The 19121-nt window shown below is 41.8% G+C and overlaps 1 protein-coding gene across 1 annotated transcript in view; it reads right to left on the bottom strand.

Moving 5' to 3' along the window:
• Positions 1-19121, bottom strand: part of CNOT2 (CCR4-NOT transcription complex subunit 2) — an 81880-nt gene that overhangs the window by 32070 nt on the left and 30689 nt on the right. The window contains exon 2 of the mRNA XM_073651779.1: positions 2849-2971. Within this exon, the coding sequence (XP_073507880.1) occupies positions 2849-2959 (111 nt within the window). The 5' untranslated portion in view covers positions 2960-2971. The remainder of the gene's footprint in view (positions 1-2848; positions 2972-19121) is intronic.

The following is a 19121-nucleotide window of genomic DNA, read 5'->3' as shown; positions in this document are numbered from 1 at the left end:
ATAGGCATTTGGATTTGGGAGCACAAAATTTTCTGAATTTCTTTTGGGGGCCAAGGGCCATTTCGCTTTTCCAGAGCCTTTCTGCTACCAGTAACTTGGAAGTCCCTTATATTTTTAACAGATGACGGACCTGAGTGGGGACTAGCTTTTTTTGAGAACTGAGTTGAAGCTTTTATTGGGAACATTTTACGTAACATTTATCCGGCGCTCTAGGCTGAGCACTTACATCGGGGTTTCCATCTAAATTTCCAAGTGATGTAATTCAGATGAAACCCCTGCGGGATCCATTCACTGTAATGCGGCAGCAGAGTTACTCTGGACTCCGTCTGGCCTCTGTTTAGCGGTGTCCTTTTTTTCAGAAGTGCACAAAACTGTGGCCAACCGCACTTTTATGCACGCCTAAAAAACTGACACCGTGGGATCACAGGCCAGACGGCATCCACAGTGCCTATATCTGCCTCATTACAGGGAATCTTCTGCCGTGGGTTCCGTCTGAATCACGTATTTCAGAGATTTACAAGGAAACTCTGATGTAAGTGCTCAGCGCAGAGCGCAGGATAAATGTGAGCAGAGCCTTACTGCGATCTTTGGGAGACATAATAAACAAATCAGTGGCAGGTGAAGAATTGGTTTTATTTATTTTTTACGCCGTTCCTCGTGCGGTATAAGTGATGAGATTACTTTATTCTTCAGGTCGGTGCAATTACAGAGATATAAATCTTGTATCGGGTTTTTAGGACTTGACAGCTGTAACACACTAAAAGACGCTTTTTTTTCAAAATCTAGTTTTTGCATCGCCATATTTTGAGAGCTATAATTTTTCCATATTTCGGCCGACAGTCATGTGACTGCTTGTTTTTTGCGGGACGAGTTGACATTTTTATTGGTACCATTTTTGGGCATGTGACATTTTTTGATCGCTTTCTATTCCGTTTTTTGGGAGGTAAAATTAACAAAAACCAACAATTGAGGAATTGTTTTTTGGTTTTTTTTTTATGCCGTTCTGCGTGTGGTAAAAGTGATCAGGCAGCGTTATCCTTCGAGTCAGTACGTTTACAGCAATACTACACTTACGGTATATTTTTTTAATGTTTTGGCGCTTTTACACAATAAAACAATTTTATACAAAAAATATTTTTTTTGCATCACTTTATTCTGAGAGCTATAACTTTTTTATTTTTCGGCTGATGGAGCTGTATGGCGGCTTTTTTTTGCGGAACAAGATGACGTTTTCAGCGGAAACATTTTTATTTCCATTTTGCTTTTTGATCGCATTTTTTTCCACTTTTTGTTTGGCGATATGATGAAAAAGCATTGTTTTTTGCTCCGTTTTTTATTTATTTTTATTATGGTGTGCACAGAAGGAGTTCATTAGTGTGACAGTTTTATAGATCGAGTTGTTTCGGACGCGGCGATGCCAAATATGTGTATTTTTTTTGTTTTTGCATAAATATACGGATTTATTGGTTTATTATTTTATTTATTTATTTTGTGATTTTTTTTTTAACAGTTTGAAAACATTTTTTTGACTTTTTTTTACATTTTTACTTAGTCCTGTATGGGACATTAATTTTTATTTTTCTAATCACTGTTCTCATGCAATGCAATAGACATGTATTACATTGCATGAGAGCTCTGCTGACAGTTTAACACTGTCGTCCTGCTAGACTCAGCCTGCAGCTGAAGTCTAGCAGGACACCATATATGGCAGATCCGGAGGCGGTCATGTGACCTCCGGCTGCCATGACAACGGCAGGTCCTGTAAGACATCAGGGGGCCGTCGGAGAGGTAAGTGGACGACCCCCTCTCCTCTCACTATCTTCTAAATGCCGCGATCATTGGGACCTGATCCAATCAGGTCCCGATGATGTCCCCTGTCAGAGCTGTCGCTCTGCAAAGCACCCGCAGCGCTTGCAGGACCCTGGGGGTCCTGAGGGCTGCGGGACCACCGACCGTTCATTAAAGTCGGCGCTGCAGAGCCCAGGCAGTGCCGACGTTTATGTACAGAGGGCGGTCTGGAAGCGGTTAAAGGGAATCTGGCAGAATAATCCAGCCGCTCCCTACTCTACTTGAAAGGTAGCTCCCTGGCTTTGTAGTCATGACCATATAAACAATTAAACAATTTGAGGGGGTATTATGACGGATTCCCCTTGAATCTCACAAGAAGAGCTATGTAACCACCTCTGATACGCTTCCGATTTTGTCATAAAATCACATTTCTAGGTACATTACAAGAGTTTAGGGCCATAGATCCTGGTTTTATGTATGTTGAATAACTTACACTGAAGCCTTCACCATCAGCTTCATCTTTTAGATAATGTTTTCACTAGTCGGACATTAGAATAGACTATAATATAAATGTCATCTCCTAAAGCAGGGGTGAGGAACTTTTTTTCTGCCAAGGGCCATTTGGATATTGAAACCATCCTATGGGGGCCGTATAACACGTGTCCCAACTCCGCCCACTGGTGTCAGGACATAATCTTTCATTACATGCGCCTCAGCTTTCAGTAGTGAATGCTGTGTGTGCGCCCACAGACCAAGAAGAAATAAAAGGCCGGTGGTCATCAAAACACAGCTGCTGGCCCAAGCACTGTGGCCCACAGGAATCTTCCGGGGGGCGGAGAAAAGGTCAAAGCGGGCCTTATATGGCCCGCGGGCATGAGGTTCCCCACCCCTGTCATAAAGGCGTCACTGAACAGCAAAACGCTCCTCCAGGTCAAATACAAAAACCTAGAGTTAGAACAAGTCCGGAACTACTAAGTCTACTTTTCAGGCAGTGCTTAAAGAATACTTTAAATTGTAATCAGAATGGAAGGGAAAAAAAGAAAAGTGGCATCCAACTTACGTCTTTCTCCGACCGATGCGGAAACATCGAGGACTGGCTATAATACATATTCTCGTCATGGTAGTCACTTTCGACCCCTTCTACAAACTTCTTTCTTGAAGCACCAAACATGCTGTATGTCACCTGAAAAGTAATATGGAAAATAGAATAAATTAATATTGTATGATTGCCATGTAAAAGAAAGAGGGAACCAAATCTAAAGCAATTCTTATGTGTGATATCTGCTTGATTATTGCTCCCTGTTACCAGCCCTTTTATTCTGGGGAGTGATTGGCTATAGTGTGTAAGGCTGTGTGCCCACGATGCGTTTTTTAAGCGCTTCCGCAGCGACAAAAACGTTGCAGAAAAACTTAAAAACCGCATGGTAGAAGGCCTGCCATGTTCCTCAATGACAATCCGCATGTGCTGTGCACATGCTGCGGAAATTTCCGCTGCGGGTTATCATTGCGGAAAAATACGCAGCACTACCAATTATTTTGCAGAAGCGCTGCGTTTTCGCCTCCATTGACTTGCATTGAAACGCATTGATTCCGAATCACTGGATCTGTACATGCGCATACCATGCGTTTCAATGTGCGGATGCCGGCAAGCCAGGACGGAGCGAATAAAGACTTCGGGGGCCATCAGAAGGTAAGTATAGATTTATTTTTTACCATTCTTTAAGGTCACACTATATAAATCCATGCCGTTTGCATGGATTTATATAGTGTGACCAAGTTGTCAAGCACTTTCCAAGTGATGCTAAAATCGCTTGGAAAGCGAAATGCAAGTGAAGAACGCTTCACATCCGCATGTCCCTGGCAGGAAAAACGCATGTACAATCCACATGTACAATCCACATGAACAATCCACATGAACAATGTACATGAACAATCCACATGAACAATCCACATGAACAATCCACATGAACAATCCACATGAACAATCCACATGAACAATCCACATGAACAATCCACATGAACAATCCACATGAACAATCCACATGAACAATCCACATGAACAATCCACATGAACAATCCACATGAACAATCCACATGCTTTTTTTCTGCCAGGGAGATGCAGAAACGCTCAGGAAGAAATCCTGAGCATTTCTGCATCATGGGCACATAGCCTAAGAGACAGAAACCTAGAGAAGTCCTTACCACCAACACTTGAGCTGATTCATGCTGCCCAAGCCATGGACAGCATTAATCAAGAGTCTGGCTGCACCATTACAGCCGGGTACATTTAATTCTGCAATGCTGCAGCGTTTCAGAAAAACGTACTTTGAAAATCCGGGCAGGAGATCATGCATGGACTAGCCCAGGAGAGCAGTCCACGGCAGCATCTACCCTAGGCGGACACGTCATTCCCTAAACACATAGGGAGAGACCTGTCAGTCTACAGAAGCAGGGTGGGGAGAAGCCCCCGGGGACCTGCCTCACACTAGTCAGCCGAGACACACAATCCCCAGATGGATATTCCAAGCATATTTTCTCTGAACCTCTACACAGTTCCAGAGGAAGACATGCATTGCTGCAACACCACAGCTAGTGTTTCATTCATGCTGCACGTGGTTTGGGCTGCATGAATCAGTTGACAGATTGCCTTTAATTGTAGCTTTTTTTTCATAAGCTTTCCAAGTTGGCTTTAGAAAGCCCTTAATAAACGTGCAGAATTTGTAAATCCTGGAATAGAAATAGGCAACAATGAGGTCAATCTCATTACTGTCAAATGCTTCAAAGCAAAAGAAGAATGGAATGATAAAACAAATGACAAACACAAATTTAGTGTATAAAGAGGTTCATTCATAAAACCAGATAGCAAACCATAAATCTCATGTGTGGTCCCCTGGTCAAGCCAGCAGTTCCTAAATAGGCAGCTTCTCATTATGGCCGTTATAAAGATTTATTGCAGTTACGCTAAAATAAAACATTCTACAGACAAAGGTAAACCCAGCCCCAAAATCCTGCTAAGAGAGCAGACTACAAGTCAGAATGGCAAAAATTCTAAGTTCTAAAAGTGGTTTTAGGGGACTAAAACATGAAATCATCAGAACCATAAAGCTGTGGCTCTTATGTATGAGTGGCTTTGCACATACAGAAAAGATTCTGTGCCATCAATGTTTTAGACCTGTCAGATACTTCGAAGAATACCTTGTTGTTTTTATACACAACATCCACTTTTACTTCTTCATTTCCCAATGACTGAATCCCAGAATTGTCAGAAATAGATGCCAGCCTATAAAGTATAGCTCGTTCATAAAGGCCAATGACTGGGCCTATGGCAAGGAATGAGCATTCAGCAGTGGAAACATGCCATTGATCAGATGATGAATGAGTCAGATGATTGGATCGTTTATACAGGGTCTTAAAGGGAATATGTCAGCAGTTTTTTACTGTGTAATCTGAGGAGAGCATGAGGTAGGGGTTAAAACACTGAATTCAACGATGTTTCACATGTCCCTGTCCCGGCTTTGTGCTGCTGTTTACTTAGAATGAAAGTTTTACCACCTGATGATTATTACTGCTGTGACCACCTGGCACACAGGCACGTGTCCGACTCCGCCCCTTCTGTGATAAGCACCTCACTGTCTATAAACTATGCACATAGGGAGCCTAGTGTGGGTGGAGTTAGCTTTCCCAGCTCTGCTGCATTGCTACATCTAAAAACTCTGTCTCAAAACTGCTGCAGCAGTCAACTAAGTGCGTTGCGTTGGATTCAGGGTCTTTTTTGTTACATCACATTGCTCTCAGATGAGGTAGCAAAAACCTCCTGATAGATTCTTAAATCATCTGTTAATGGCAGCACATCTGTCCGTGTAAACCGAGGATGAGCTGATGACAGGGGCAAACTAGAGGAGTGAATAGATATTCAGGACCCTGATAATCTGTGACTGCGGGATGGGAGCCCTGCCAACCGCCTCCGACCTGCTGGCATACCCAACGCCCCTTCTGATTTGAAGACCTTTCGCAACATCATTGTTGTGGCGTGACGCACACATGACATCAGGCTATGCCTACTATTTGAAAGGGACGGCAGCTATGCCCACAGGTAGGGCTCCCATCCAGTGGCCAAGGAATATTGATGCGTACGTTGGATCGGGGTCCTGTGAATCAATCTCTAATGCAAGATTTCTAGTTTATGTTTATTACTCATAATGTAAAAATATTTTTGGCACCCAAAAGTTCATCAATATTTTTTACTTGCAAAATTGTTGTTTTTTTATTCAAAGGGGTAGTCTTTATGAGAAGGTCTTCTTAAGAAAACCCCTTTAAGCCCGCAGCATGGATGCAGGCTGTGTTAGATGGCTAGCATCCAAAAGTGCTGTTGCACTAGGAGCTGGTTTCTATCGCATCAGAGTACCCTCTTAAATGCCACTCAAGTCCGACAGAAGCATTTAACTTACTTCAAGGGGGCAGTTGTCAGTTCTGACCATCAGCCCCCTGATGGCTGGCCTTCCTAAGGGGAGATCTTCAGTTTCCCAATACACTGCAATACTTAAAGAGGTTTTCAACTACTAATGTAACCCCCTTTCATTTCTCCTAACTCTTCCTAACACTTTTCTAATAAACTTTTAGTATCTGCCCTGCTCCTGTAAGCTCATCTCTGTGTGGGTAATATATCCTTCTGTTTCAATTCTGGATCCGATACTTCTGATCTGGGGACCGGAATTGGATGAACAGAGCAGGGCATGTCGCTGGGGGGAGGGGCTACGTCTCGGTGAGTGACAGGGCTTGTCAGCTTAAGGTAGAGCACTTCAAAGCAGCATTCAGGCAGGAGAGTCAAATCTAATGTGAGCTCGGTCATAAGTGATACAGACTTTGGGTATGTGCACACGGTCAGGAGCCGCTGTGTGTTTATGCAGAGTCAAACCGCAGCGGCCAGATGTTACAGCATAGTGGATGGGATATCTAGAAATCCACTATGTCCACTCTCCCATGGAAACTGACATGCGGGGCGTCTTTCCAGACCGCAGCATGTCAATTTCCGCAGCATGTCAATTTCTCTGGCGGGTCCACATACAGGCTTTTCCATGGACTTAACCTCTATGAGGAAAGTCCGCTGGTGAAAAAAAAAAAAATGGCGCCGCTCCTTTGCATAAAATGAGTGTAAGTCGCCGGCGGGTATTCCGCTGTGTCGGGGGTCGCAGGCGGCTCCGGACAGTGTGCACATACCTGCTGATGCTTTGAAGTGCCGTGTCTTCATCTGACAAGCACTGTTACATCTTTTCTAATGATCAGCACATCACACAGCTTGTCAGCTGAACGTACTTCAAAGCAGCACCCAAACAGAGAGCGGAGTGAAGTTTTATCTGAGCAGGCGTGCTCAAACTGCTGTCACTCACAGAGACGTAGCCCCTCCTCTCAGTGACATGCCCTGCTCTGTTCTTCCGATTCCAGATCGGAAGTAGCAGAGCCAGAATCAAAACAGAAGGATATCTAACCCACATAGAGATGAGCTTACAGGAGCAGGGCAGGTACTAAAAGTGTATTAGAAAAGTGTTAGTACAAACGAAATGGGGTCAAATTAGAAGTGCAAAACTACTTTAATTATTGCAGTGTATTGGACAGACAATCAAGAGACTGCAGGTTAAATATTTCTTATTTTTATGTAAAAAAAACAGCAAAATATTATAAACAAACACATTTGCCATTGATGCATGTGTAATGGCCCGAACAAGAAAATAATATTTATCCCATATATTGAAGCAGTGAATGTCAAAATGGGTATTTTTTCCACCAATAAAACACATATACGTACACACACCACACATTATATACACATACATACGTGTGTGTGTGTGTTCACCATGACTGCACTGACCTGAAGAATGGTGAACGCCGTAAAAACTAAACCCAAAAGCAATGACGGACTTGCACTTTTTTTTTCTACCAATTCACCCAACTTGATACAAGACCTGTAAGAATGGTGGTGATAATGTATCCAAATTCTAAACATTTACACACAGCAACCGGTGTTTTATTTTTGAAAAAAAAAAGATTAAAGACATTAGTACTGAACTTGGGATTGGATGCCACTGGTAAAAGGGGCAGTTTTATCCTTTGAAACTTGTCATTAAAGTATACTGAAGTTACCTAACTCCAAGCGCATGAGGACAACTTTCAGATGCTCTGTAGGTAATGCTTTTTAACATTTTGAGTAAGAGAGCACAAAAAGATCTAGTGAGCCTCCACCTTGAAAGATGAAATAAGAGCGGCACTGCTCAGATGTCATATACCAGAACGGAATAGCTATATGACAGCCGAAAGTTACTTCATTTGACGGTAAGTGTGTCAAATGCCATCAGAACAGTAATAGATATCTATATACACATATCTATATGACATATCTGCCATTGAGTTAGGACTTGCTCAAATGAGCATATTTTACAGTGGCTTGCAAAAGTATTCACCCCCCACCCCTTGGCATTTTTTTGCTATCTCACAACCATGAATTTCACTAGTTTTGAGGGTTTGCATCAGTTCATGTAAAGAACATGCCTACAGCTGTGAACATTTAGTTTTCTTTTTAGTGTGAAGAAAACAACAAAATAACTGAAAACTTCAGTGTGCATAATAATTCACCCCCCTAAAGTCAGTACTTTGTAGAGCCTCCTTTTGCAGCAATTACAGCAGCAACTTGCTTTGGATAAGTTTCTATGAGCTTTCCACTGGGATTTTTGCCCATTTCTCAAGGCAAAACTGCTCCAGTCCTTCAAGTTAGATGGTTTCCTCTGGTGAATAGCAATCTTCAAGTCTGACCACAGATTCTCAATTGGATTAAGGTCTGGGCTTTGAGTAGGATACTCCAAAACATTTACACGTTTCCCCTTAAACCACTCGAGTGTTGCTTTAACAGTATGCTTTGGGTCATTGTCTTGTTAGAAGGTCAACCTACATCCCAGTCTAAAAATCACTGAGAGACAAACAGGTTTTGCTCAAGAATATCCCTATATCTCGCACCATCCATCTTGGACTTGGACCATTTTCTCTGTCCCTGCTGTCGAAAAACATGGTGCTTTTGGGGTGATGAGCTGTGTTGGTTTGTCACCACACATAGCGCTTACCTTGGTGGCCAAAAAGTAAAATTTTGTCTCACCTCACAGCACCTTCCTCCATACATTTGGGGAGTCTCCCACATGTCTTTTGGCAAACTCAAAATGAGCCTTACAATTTTTGTGTGTAAGGCTATGTGCCCACGATGCAGAAATGCTCAGGATTTTTTCCTGAGCGTTTCTGCATCTCCCTGGCAGAAAGAAACGGATGCGGATTGTACATGCGTTTTCCTGCCAGGGACAAGCGGATATTAAGCGTTCTTCACTTGCATTTCCGCATGCGAGTTGACAAGCGCTTTCCAGGCGATTTTAGCATCACTTGGAAAGTGCTTGACAACTTGGTCACACTATATAAATCCATGCAACCGGCATGGATTTATATACTGTGACTGAATGTCAAAAAATAAAAGTATACTTACCCTCAGATGGCCCGCGCTGTCTTGCTTCACCGTCCCGGCTGCTGGCAGCGGTGGATTGAAGGACCTGCCGACGTCAGCGTCGCGTGAGCCGTCACATGACTGACGTCAGCGCAGGTCCAGCATTCCATCGCGAAGTGCCGGAAAGCAAGGAGGAGCGCACCGCGGGCCGCCAGAAGGTAAATATACATTTATTTTTTATTTTATTCTTTTTTTACAGCTTTTTTAATGGTACCTGGGTGTGGATGAGACTCTCCTCTCCTCTCCACCCGGGTACCATACGCACATTAGAACGCACCAATTACGCAAGTACAGATGCAGTCTTGCGGAATTGGCGCGTTCTAATGCAAGTCAATGGCAGCGAAAACGCAGCACTTCCGCAAAATAATTGGTAGTGCTGCGTTTTTTTCCGCAATGATAATCCGCAGCGGAAATTTCCGCAGCATGTGCACAGAACATGCGGATTATCATTGGGGAACATTGCTGCCCTTCTACCAAGCGTTATTAATGCGTTTACGCAGCTGCAAAAACGCTGCAGAAACGCATTAAAAACGCATCGTGGGCACACAGCCTAAGTAAAGGCCTTTTTCTCCCCACTCTTCCATAAAGGCCACCTCTATGGAGAGTACGGCTTATTGTGGTCAAATGGACAGATACTCCAGTCTCTGCTTGGGAACTCTCCAGCTCTCTTTCAGGGATACCTTGGTCTCTGTGCTGCTTCTCTGATTAATGCCCTCCTTGCCCGGGTTGAGAGTTTTGGTGGATGGCCCTCTCTTGGCAGGTTGTTGTGATGCAATGTTCTTTCCATTCTATAATAAATTTGATGGTGCTCCGGGTGGTCATCAGAGATTGAGTTATTTTTTTGTAACCCAACCCTGACTTGTACTTCTCAACAACTTTGTCCCTGACTTGTTTGGAGATCTCCTCAGTCTTCATGGTGTTGTTTGGTTAGTGGTGTCTCTTTCTTAATGGTGCAGCTGCCTATGTGGCCTTTCAGAAAAGGTGTGCATATACTGACAGACCATGTGACACTAAGGCTATGTGCCCACGTTGCATTTATGAAGCAGAAATTTTCTGCTTCATAATGCAAGTCCTCTCCCGGGAAAACGCATGCGGAATTCCGCACGCGTTTATCGCGCATTTTTCGCGCGTTTATCACGCGTTTTCCACATGCGGAATTGCCTTGCGTTTTTTATGCATTGGACAAAGGCAATTCCGCTTGCGGAAACGCAAAATTAAATGAACATGCTGCGGATTTTTGAACGCGGCATAAACGCTGCGGAAAAATCCGCAGCATGTGCATAGAACTTGCGGAATCCCATTGGGGACCATGGGGTGCGGATATACATGCGTTTTTCAAGCGTTTACGCTGCGGAAATTCCGCAGCATATACGCTTGAAAAATGCTACGTGGGCACACAGCCTTAGATTGCACACAGGCTGACTTCCTTTCACTAAGCATGAGACTTATGAAGGTAATTGCTGGCACCAGAAATTTTTAGGGGCTTCATTGCAAATGGGGTGAATACATATACACATGCTAATTTTTAGTTATTTTGATCCTGTTGATCTCATAAATTTAATTTATGCTTATATTTTTCTCACTTCACTAACTTAAGACTATTTAGTGCTGATCCATCACACACAAATTGGATAACAAAAATATTTAAACACAGGTTGTAATGTAACAAAATAGGTAAAAAGCCACTGTACAATGCGCTGTCTGTGTGTGTCATGGACAGCACATGGACAAACTATAACCAGTGTGCAAGTGAACAATTTTCCAGATACAGCGATGTTTGTGTGGTGTGACAGGGTCACTGGCGATGTATGTGAGGGGAGATATGTGTCATGAGTGTTGCCATCTTCCATGATGTGAAATACAGAAGCTTTTCTCCAGCATGTTATCTGCTGAGGGGGTTAATCTGCCATGTTATGGGTTGGGTTTTTTGTGAGTAGGTGTGAGATAGGCGGGGCACCTACTCACCATATCACCACCTCAAGGGTGTGGCTGGAAAAATTAAATGTCCCACCACTGAGGTTTTTTTTGCTGTTGTGTGTCTGGAGACACGGAAGTCTCCAGTGTGGAACTCCAGTGAGAGCTGAAGCCTGTGTAACCTGAGCAGGCGAACCCCGCACATATAAGGACTGTGCTGTACGTTATAGTTTGTTTTGTCGTTATGCCGGAAAGGGCGTGTTTATTTGGTTAACCACCGCTCTGGTTTATGCTGCATTTTTAATAAACCAGCGAAAGAACTGTTCCTGTGTCTACCTCTGAGAGCAGCCAAGTAAGGCAATCTACCACAGTGGTAAAAAAAATTATAGCATGCATTACTTTGATCCGCTTCATGGAGCCAATCACATCAGCAATTTGCTTGATTTCCAATAAGCTCATCTGAGGTCTCTGGGGGTAGAAATTCAATAAGACAAGAATTCACAATTATGGGTTATTGAGAACAAAAAAAAAAATGATTTCAAGATTTCTGTCACTTTTGTGAACTTGTAAGCCAAAAGCAGTAATGGATGCCTAACCAAGAAAAGGTGCAAATCTTTCCATGTATATAAGTTACACTTCTGGTTTTGACCAACAAATACTGATACAAAAATACCGATTTCTAAAAATGTCTTCCACTTTTATGAAAAGACTGTACATCAACACTAATATTAGTATCAAAGCAAAAACCAAGGTGTAGTTAAACTGCTTCTCATGTACAGATCAGCTGATAACATGGCAAAGGGTATCAACATTGATGCAAATATGCCAGTGCACCTATGGAGGACTAACTGAAGCGGGATCATATTCAGAGCTCCTTTAGATTTTACATAGGATCCAGACCACAGACACAAGACACATCATGACAACATGATCTGCCGATAAAGGCCGGAAGATGTATTTTCCCCATATCTGATGTAAAGAGTCTCAAGATCAGACATTGCAATATATTCCAATGGAGTTACAAAAGAAAATTTGCAGCTCAGGCATCAAGAGGTTATTTGGGCCTAATCTATAAACTAAGCAGCTTGTAAAATAAAACACTTGAAAATTAAACACTTCTGAAGTCATGTACAGATGTGGTGATAGCACAGATCTAAGACTGGTGATTGCAAATTAGATCCTGGGCACATCATATGTTTAGCTTATATTTAGGGAGTATACCAGGAAAGCTTCTGATGGACACCCTAAACTTGCCCACAGGGCTCCATTAGTCCAATAGAGACCAAAGTGTCCTTATGGGATTCTGAGGTAGTCTGAAATACTCCTTCAATCTTATGACAAGCTCATGAGGCTCTTAATTTTTTTAGACTACATACTGTAAAGAGTAAGGGTCACTAGATTTCACAATGCAATCTGCATACATTATTAAATATATTAGACCTGATTAGGTTGGCATACTTACTTTGAAAACAGATGTCACAATGGCGGTATTATACACTTAATAAAATGAACATGTTCTTACCAGGTGGTAAAACTTTCAAAAGGATAATGTAGCCATTCTGACATGGATTTTCTCAGTAAGCACACAAGGCTCATCAGGTCAAAGATCTGTTTAAAGGGTAACTGTTTTCAAGCAACTTTTGAGAATCAGCTGTCCTGTGTGTACATGTGGAGTAACAATTTCCGGCCATTATAAGACTTGTATCCTGCATTTCCCTAGTTTCCCCCTCTGTAGGCTCTATCTCTAATTTGCAATCCCCATCCTGAGCTGGTGGGAGACCAGCTGCTATGCTATGGTGTCTTCCTTACACAGAACAGCACACAGAGAGGGATTCCTGCTCTCCATTCTTTTTAGCCCACAGAAACAAGCAGCAATAGCATGGCAGGGTAGTGAGCTTTGTGGATGTGGCGGAAGCTTTGGAATGAGGGAAAAACTGTCACAAAACTTGACATGATCATTCTGTCCCAATCTTCCCCATTCCTCACTTCTCTCTTCTTCATAGAGTATAATAAAGTGTGACACCTCACTGTGCTGACTGTCCATCTTATCTTGAGCAATAGGGATTTATGCTGTTTTTTTTTGTTTTTTTTTTCAAAGTGGATGACAAGATGATGATGATGACGACGATGATGATGATTTGTCTGATAAGTGGAGAAGGCAGCAGATTTCTCTGATAACGTATTACAAAGCTTCCTTGCTTGCACTATTGATTTAAGCTAACTTTGTTGAAAGTACAGTTCACATTTTAATAATGTATGTAATTTGTATTGTGAAATATGTTGACATTTGGCCTTTAGTGCACCACTCCGGTGTTTGTTTTGTTTTATTTCACCCCTAGTGGTATCACTAATTACTGTTCCCTGCCTGTAGTAATGTACTCCCCAGCCGACGTCTTCTGCTCTACCTGCGACACAGCCGTCTTGCTCCGCCATCTTGTGAGAGCAGCTCCTGACTGGAAGTCACAAGCTCTCAGTGTAAATCTATGAGGGCCTTGTTTGGGCTCTCATAGACTTACATTGAGAAGTGACTTCCGGTCTGCCCAGCAAACACTGGCGTGACCATAAGAGGACCGGAGTGGCGCCAAAAACAGCATAAGTCGACAAGCAATCGTGATAGCACTCTGGGAGTAAAATAAAAAACAAACATGGGAGTGGTGCATTAAACCAAGCACAGCAGAAATTCACCAGGAAATCCACAGATTATTTGCATTACAAAAAAAAAAAAAAAAAAATAGAGGAGGGTTGAGGTAATAGCCAGATCTGCTGTAACCATTACGGAAAGGGAAGGTTTAAATGTACATGGTTATTGTCACAATGTTTCATGGATCGTGGTTTATCACTAAGGCCAGTTACCAGATTTTACACTACAAACTGTATATATTGCTAAATAAATGTCTTAAACCTGCTGAGACTGGTGTGCTTACTGTGAAACTCCATGTCAGAATGGCCATATAACCATTTTGAAAGTATAATCCTCATCTCCTCCATCTAGCCTGACAGCTCCTCAGTGTTAGTCTTTCCTGCTGCTTCGGCAGAGATCTCACACTGCTCAGTACAAGCTGCAGCTGTCAATCAGGCAGGTTGTATAGAGACATGGACTCAGGAGTTATTTAATTTAAAATGCTCATTCTAAATATACAGAAACTGACATAAATTTTCAAAGTAAGTACATCAGTTTCATTAGGTCTAATACATCTATTTGATCGTGTACGCCCGTTTGTATTCTGAATTGGTCACCAATCCACTTTAACGGTAAGGTCTGCAGCAGCCTCACAAAAATACACGTAGTAAAACAAAATGATTATATGCAAGTAACGGAGTGTCTGCAAAAAGGTTAAAGCAGCTGAGGACATTAATTGCTCTAGCCTTCACAATTAGGCTACAAGCTGCATTCAACAAGGTAAATGACTAAAATGAAAATACCAGTCTCATTTATGAATGAAGGGCACCTGACAATGTAGATGTCAAGAGACAGGTTACATCGGAATAAAGCAAGTACAAGCAATGATCATGAAGATCTATCCATTAAAGGAAATGTAGGTTTACCAAAATGGTAAAGTGGAGTTCACCACAGGGAATAGTTAACAATACACGCCACACGGAAATAAACAGCTGACTATGTATAACAATGGTGGGCTAGATCCTACAGAGAGAAAAAAACTGCTCCTGGTGGCCCTCTGCTGACTACTAGAAGGGGCTCAGTCACATAACACCCCCACAATGATGCCCACATGCCCCAATAAAGCTCATAAGTAGGCTTCAAATGACACCACCTAGAAGCTTCACTTTTGTTATATTGTGCAGACCCCCTTCTCTGATTCTAGGTTTACTGCGATGCAGAGTAATGCTGCTTTTGTAGAAAGTCAGCATCTGGGGATTTTTATAAGTTTTACGGTTATTTTTATAGTTATCTAATGCAAACAGAAAGATTCTTTTTACTTTTTAGGGGCAGATTTGTTGCAGGAATTTCAGTGACTCCCATTATCTGGATTGGGGTGGTTTCTCCACCAAGCACATCAATTTCTTGAATGGGACAGTCACAAATTTCTGCCATCCAAAAATACACTTAAGACAGAGGAGATCCTTCAAGTTCAAATGACAATCTTGGCCGGCTGACAGCACGTTTTTTATATATGTGATCATAGACTATGCCAAAGTTTTATTGACTTTCGTTAAAGCAAATGTCTAGACCACATTGTCTGGTGAAATATTTATGATACCGATTTAGGATCTCTCGGAGTACATCTAAAGCAAGTGTCCAGGCGGATTAAATCCTAGCTATAGATAGAAGATAACTCAAAACCTATGGCACCATAGATGTGTGGTACTCATTTGGAAGATGTGGAAATCAGGCATGAAATGCTTACAATTGGAGGTGTTCAGATGGCATGATGGAATTAATATTATGCAATTATGTTGTGATACAATCATGTGGCTGCAACAATGAACGGCTCAAGTCTGTATGTGAATGGCTAATGTACGTTTCATTACTCAAAATGGAACAAAAATATGTCTGTAATCTTCTCCAGTTCTAAAGGCTGCAGCACATCTGAACCACATAACCACAAATCAGCCTAGCCAGCTTATACCAGGGTTTGGTTTGTATGGACCGGAAGTTGCTTTCTCAATGCAAATCTATGGAGCCTTAAGGCAAGTCTCACAAACTTACAATGGGAAAGCAATTACTGTTCCACAGAGTAGACGCTATGTGAGCTGCAAAAGTTGAAAGGCGGTCACACAAGTTCAGAAAAAGATCAGGATAATGCTGGGAATAGGGAAAGAAAATCAAAACGTACTTTAATACGTATATACTACACTCAGTCTTCTCCAGTTCCTCCTCTTTTGAACCGTGTGACTGCTATAAAGCTTTGCTGGCTCATACACCATCTAATGTGTGGACCAGGAGCTGCTCCCTAACATACGTCTATGAGATGTTCATAATGGATAAGCCAATAAAACTTTTGCTGGGAGACCCAATTCAAAGTAGCATTCCAGTTTTATTTTCTTCCTAATTCATTCTTTCACTAGGCCCCGAGGAGGCAGCGATCATGCTATTATAGAATTTTGGATAACTAGAGGAGGAAGACATGTGAAGACTCAAACTTCAAGGTTAGATTTTAGAAAGGCAGATTTTAAGAGACTCAGAAAGAGAATAGGAGGGATCCAATGGCTGGATGTCCTTAAGGACAAAAATGTCCAGGAAGGATGGGAAATTTTTAAAAATGAGATTCTCAAAGCACAATCGTTAACAATCCCGAAAAGTAGGAAGAATGGGAAGCATTTAAGGAAACCAGGATGGATGAACACAGAACTTAAATACATGCTAAAAAGAAAAAAAGAAATGTTTATTAAATGGAAAGAGGGAGGCATATCTAAAGAAGATTATAATGCAGTCTGCAGATCCTGCAGGGCACGTATCAGGTTAGCTAAAGCTGACAATGAATTAAGGTTTGCAAGATATGTCAAAAGCAATAAAAAAGAATTTTGGGGGTATGTCAAAAGTAAAAGAAAAGTCAAAGATGCTATAGGATTTTTACAGGATGAAAATGGAGAAATGGTAAGAGAGGATGTTGAGAAGGCCGAACTTTTTAATTCCTATTTTGCATCTGTTTTCTCTCAGAAAGAAAATGTAACATCAACTGATCTTCACTGTCCTTTCAAAGGAATAGAAGAATCCAAGTTATCTGTAAACAGAAAGATTGTGAGGGAATATTTAGCTAACATAAATGAGTTCAAGTCTCCAGGTCCAGATGAATTACACCCCAGAGTACTGAAGGAGATCGTAGAAGAAATTTTAGAACCACTCTCCATAATCTTTGAAAATTCTTGGAGAACAGGAGAAGTCCCAGAAGACTGGAGAAGAGCAAATGTTGTTCCTATCTTCAAAAAGGGGAAGAAGGTGGACCCAGGGAACTATAGGCCGGTGAGTCTGACTTCTATACCAGGAAAGATCTTTGAACAAATTATTAAACAACATGTATGTAAGTACATGGATAAGAATGAAGTGATTAACCAGAGTCAGCATGGGTTTGTAACTAACAAGTCATGTCAGACTAACTTAATTTCCTTCTATGACAGAATCACTGACTGGGTGGATCAGGGAAATGCTGTAGATATAGTATATCTTGACTTCAGCAAAGCATTTGACAAAGTATCTCACACCATCCTTATTGAAAAAATGACCAAGTATGCAATGGACCAGGCAACTGTTAGGTGGATTCATAACTGGCTTAGTGATCGGACTCAAAGGGTGGTTGTAAATGGCTTCACATCCAGCTGGATGAATGTCTCAAGTGGGGTACCACAGGGCTCCGTCCTGGGACCTGTATTGTTCAACATCTTTATCAATGATTTAGATGAAGGAATTGAGGGTAAACTGATTAAATTTGCTGATGACACAAAGCTAGGAGGGATAGCTAATACTAGAGAAGAGAGAGAGAGGATTCAAAAAGACCTAAATAAACTGGAGCAGTGGGCAGCAAACAACAGAATGGTTTTTAACAGGGAAAAATGCAAAGTACTACATCTGGGCAATAAAAATGAAAAAAGCATATACAGAATGGGAGGAATAGAGCTAAGCAACAGTACATGTGAAAAAGACTTAGGTATACTAATAGATCATAGACTGAACCCGAGTCAACAGTGTGATGCAGCAGCAAAAAAGGCAAATACAATTCTGGGTTGTATTAACAGAAGCATACAGTCTAGATCACGTGAAGTCATTATCGGTCTTTACTCCTCTTTGGTCAGACCTCATCTGGAATACTGTGTACAGTTTTGGGCACCACATTTTAAAAAAGACAGACAAACTGGAGCAAGTTCAGAGAAGAGCGACCAGAATGGTGACTGGTCTGCAAACTATGTCCTATGAGGAACGGTTGCAGGATTTGGGAATGTTTAGCTTGCAAAAAAGAAGACTGAGAGGAGACTTAATAGCTGTCTACAAATATGTCAAGGGCTGTCACATTGTAGAAGGATCATCTTTATTCTCATTTGCACAAGGAAAGACTAGAAGCAATGGGATGAAACTGAATGGGAGGAGACACAGATTAGATATTAGAAAAAACTTTTTGACAGTTAGAGTGATTAATGAGTGGAACAGGCTGCCACGAGAGGTGGTGAGTTCCCCTTCAATGGACGTCTTCAAACAGAGGCTGGACAGACATCTGTCTGAGATGATTTAGTGAATCCTGCTTTGAGCAGGGGGTTGGACCAGATGACCCAGGAGGTCCCTTCCAACTCTACCATTCTATGATTCTATGATATACCATTCAGCTAGTATCACCTTATTCAATTGTTCCTTTTTATCTGGAAGTTCATCGTTTGTGCTGCCACATGCCATATAAATCACATTGTGAGTACCGCAATAACATTACATGCCTTCATGGTCACGGAATGGGATCATCATCTTAATCACCAGAACTACTTGTATTTTGAAATTGCATGGACTGTACCACTGAAGTTCTCCACAGGGGGGGGGGGAGAAAGAAGCTCCTATCGCAGATAATGATGACGGCAACACATAGGATAAACCATAGAGGAGCTCAGCCTTATAGGCTCTGTTTATTCAAGGATGTCGGTGAGCTGCCAAATACTACAAAGAAAAGTACTGGCGAGTACACGAGTCTGTCATACATACAGAACACAAATCCAAGCAGACTTCAGCTGACAACCAGAATTATGTTCACAAGTGCTGGTCTTCAATGGTTCACTAATACTTGCTACAAGAAATCTTGCATTCGGGTTGGGGTGCATTTGCATTGCATTTTTGGCATAAAAAGGAAAACCAGGAGCTTTTATACTGCAAATACATCCAAAGGGCTGTTCATATGACTATTTCCGGTCTGAGTGCTGTCCGTGGTAAATACTGCCAGCACTCAGACCA

This window comes from Phyllobates terribilis, unplaced genomic scaffold (assembly GCF_046119375.1).
Source record: "Phyllobates terribilis strain yellow unplaced genomic scaffold, ASM4611937v1 Scaffold_11__3_contigs__length_659146591, whole genome shotgun sequence".
Taxonomy (NCBI): domain Eukaryota; kingdom Metazoa; phylum Chordata; class Amphibia; order Anura; family Dendrobatidae; genus Phyllobates; species Phyllobates terribilis.
Note: the sequence above shows the minus strand (reverse complement) of the source record. Positions and strands in the feature narration are given on the sequence as shown.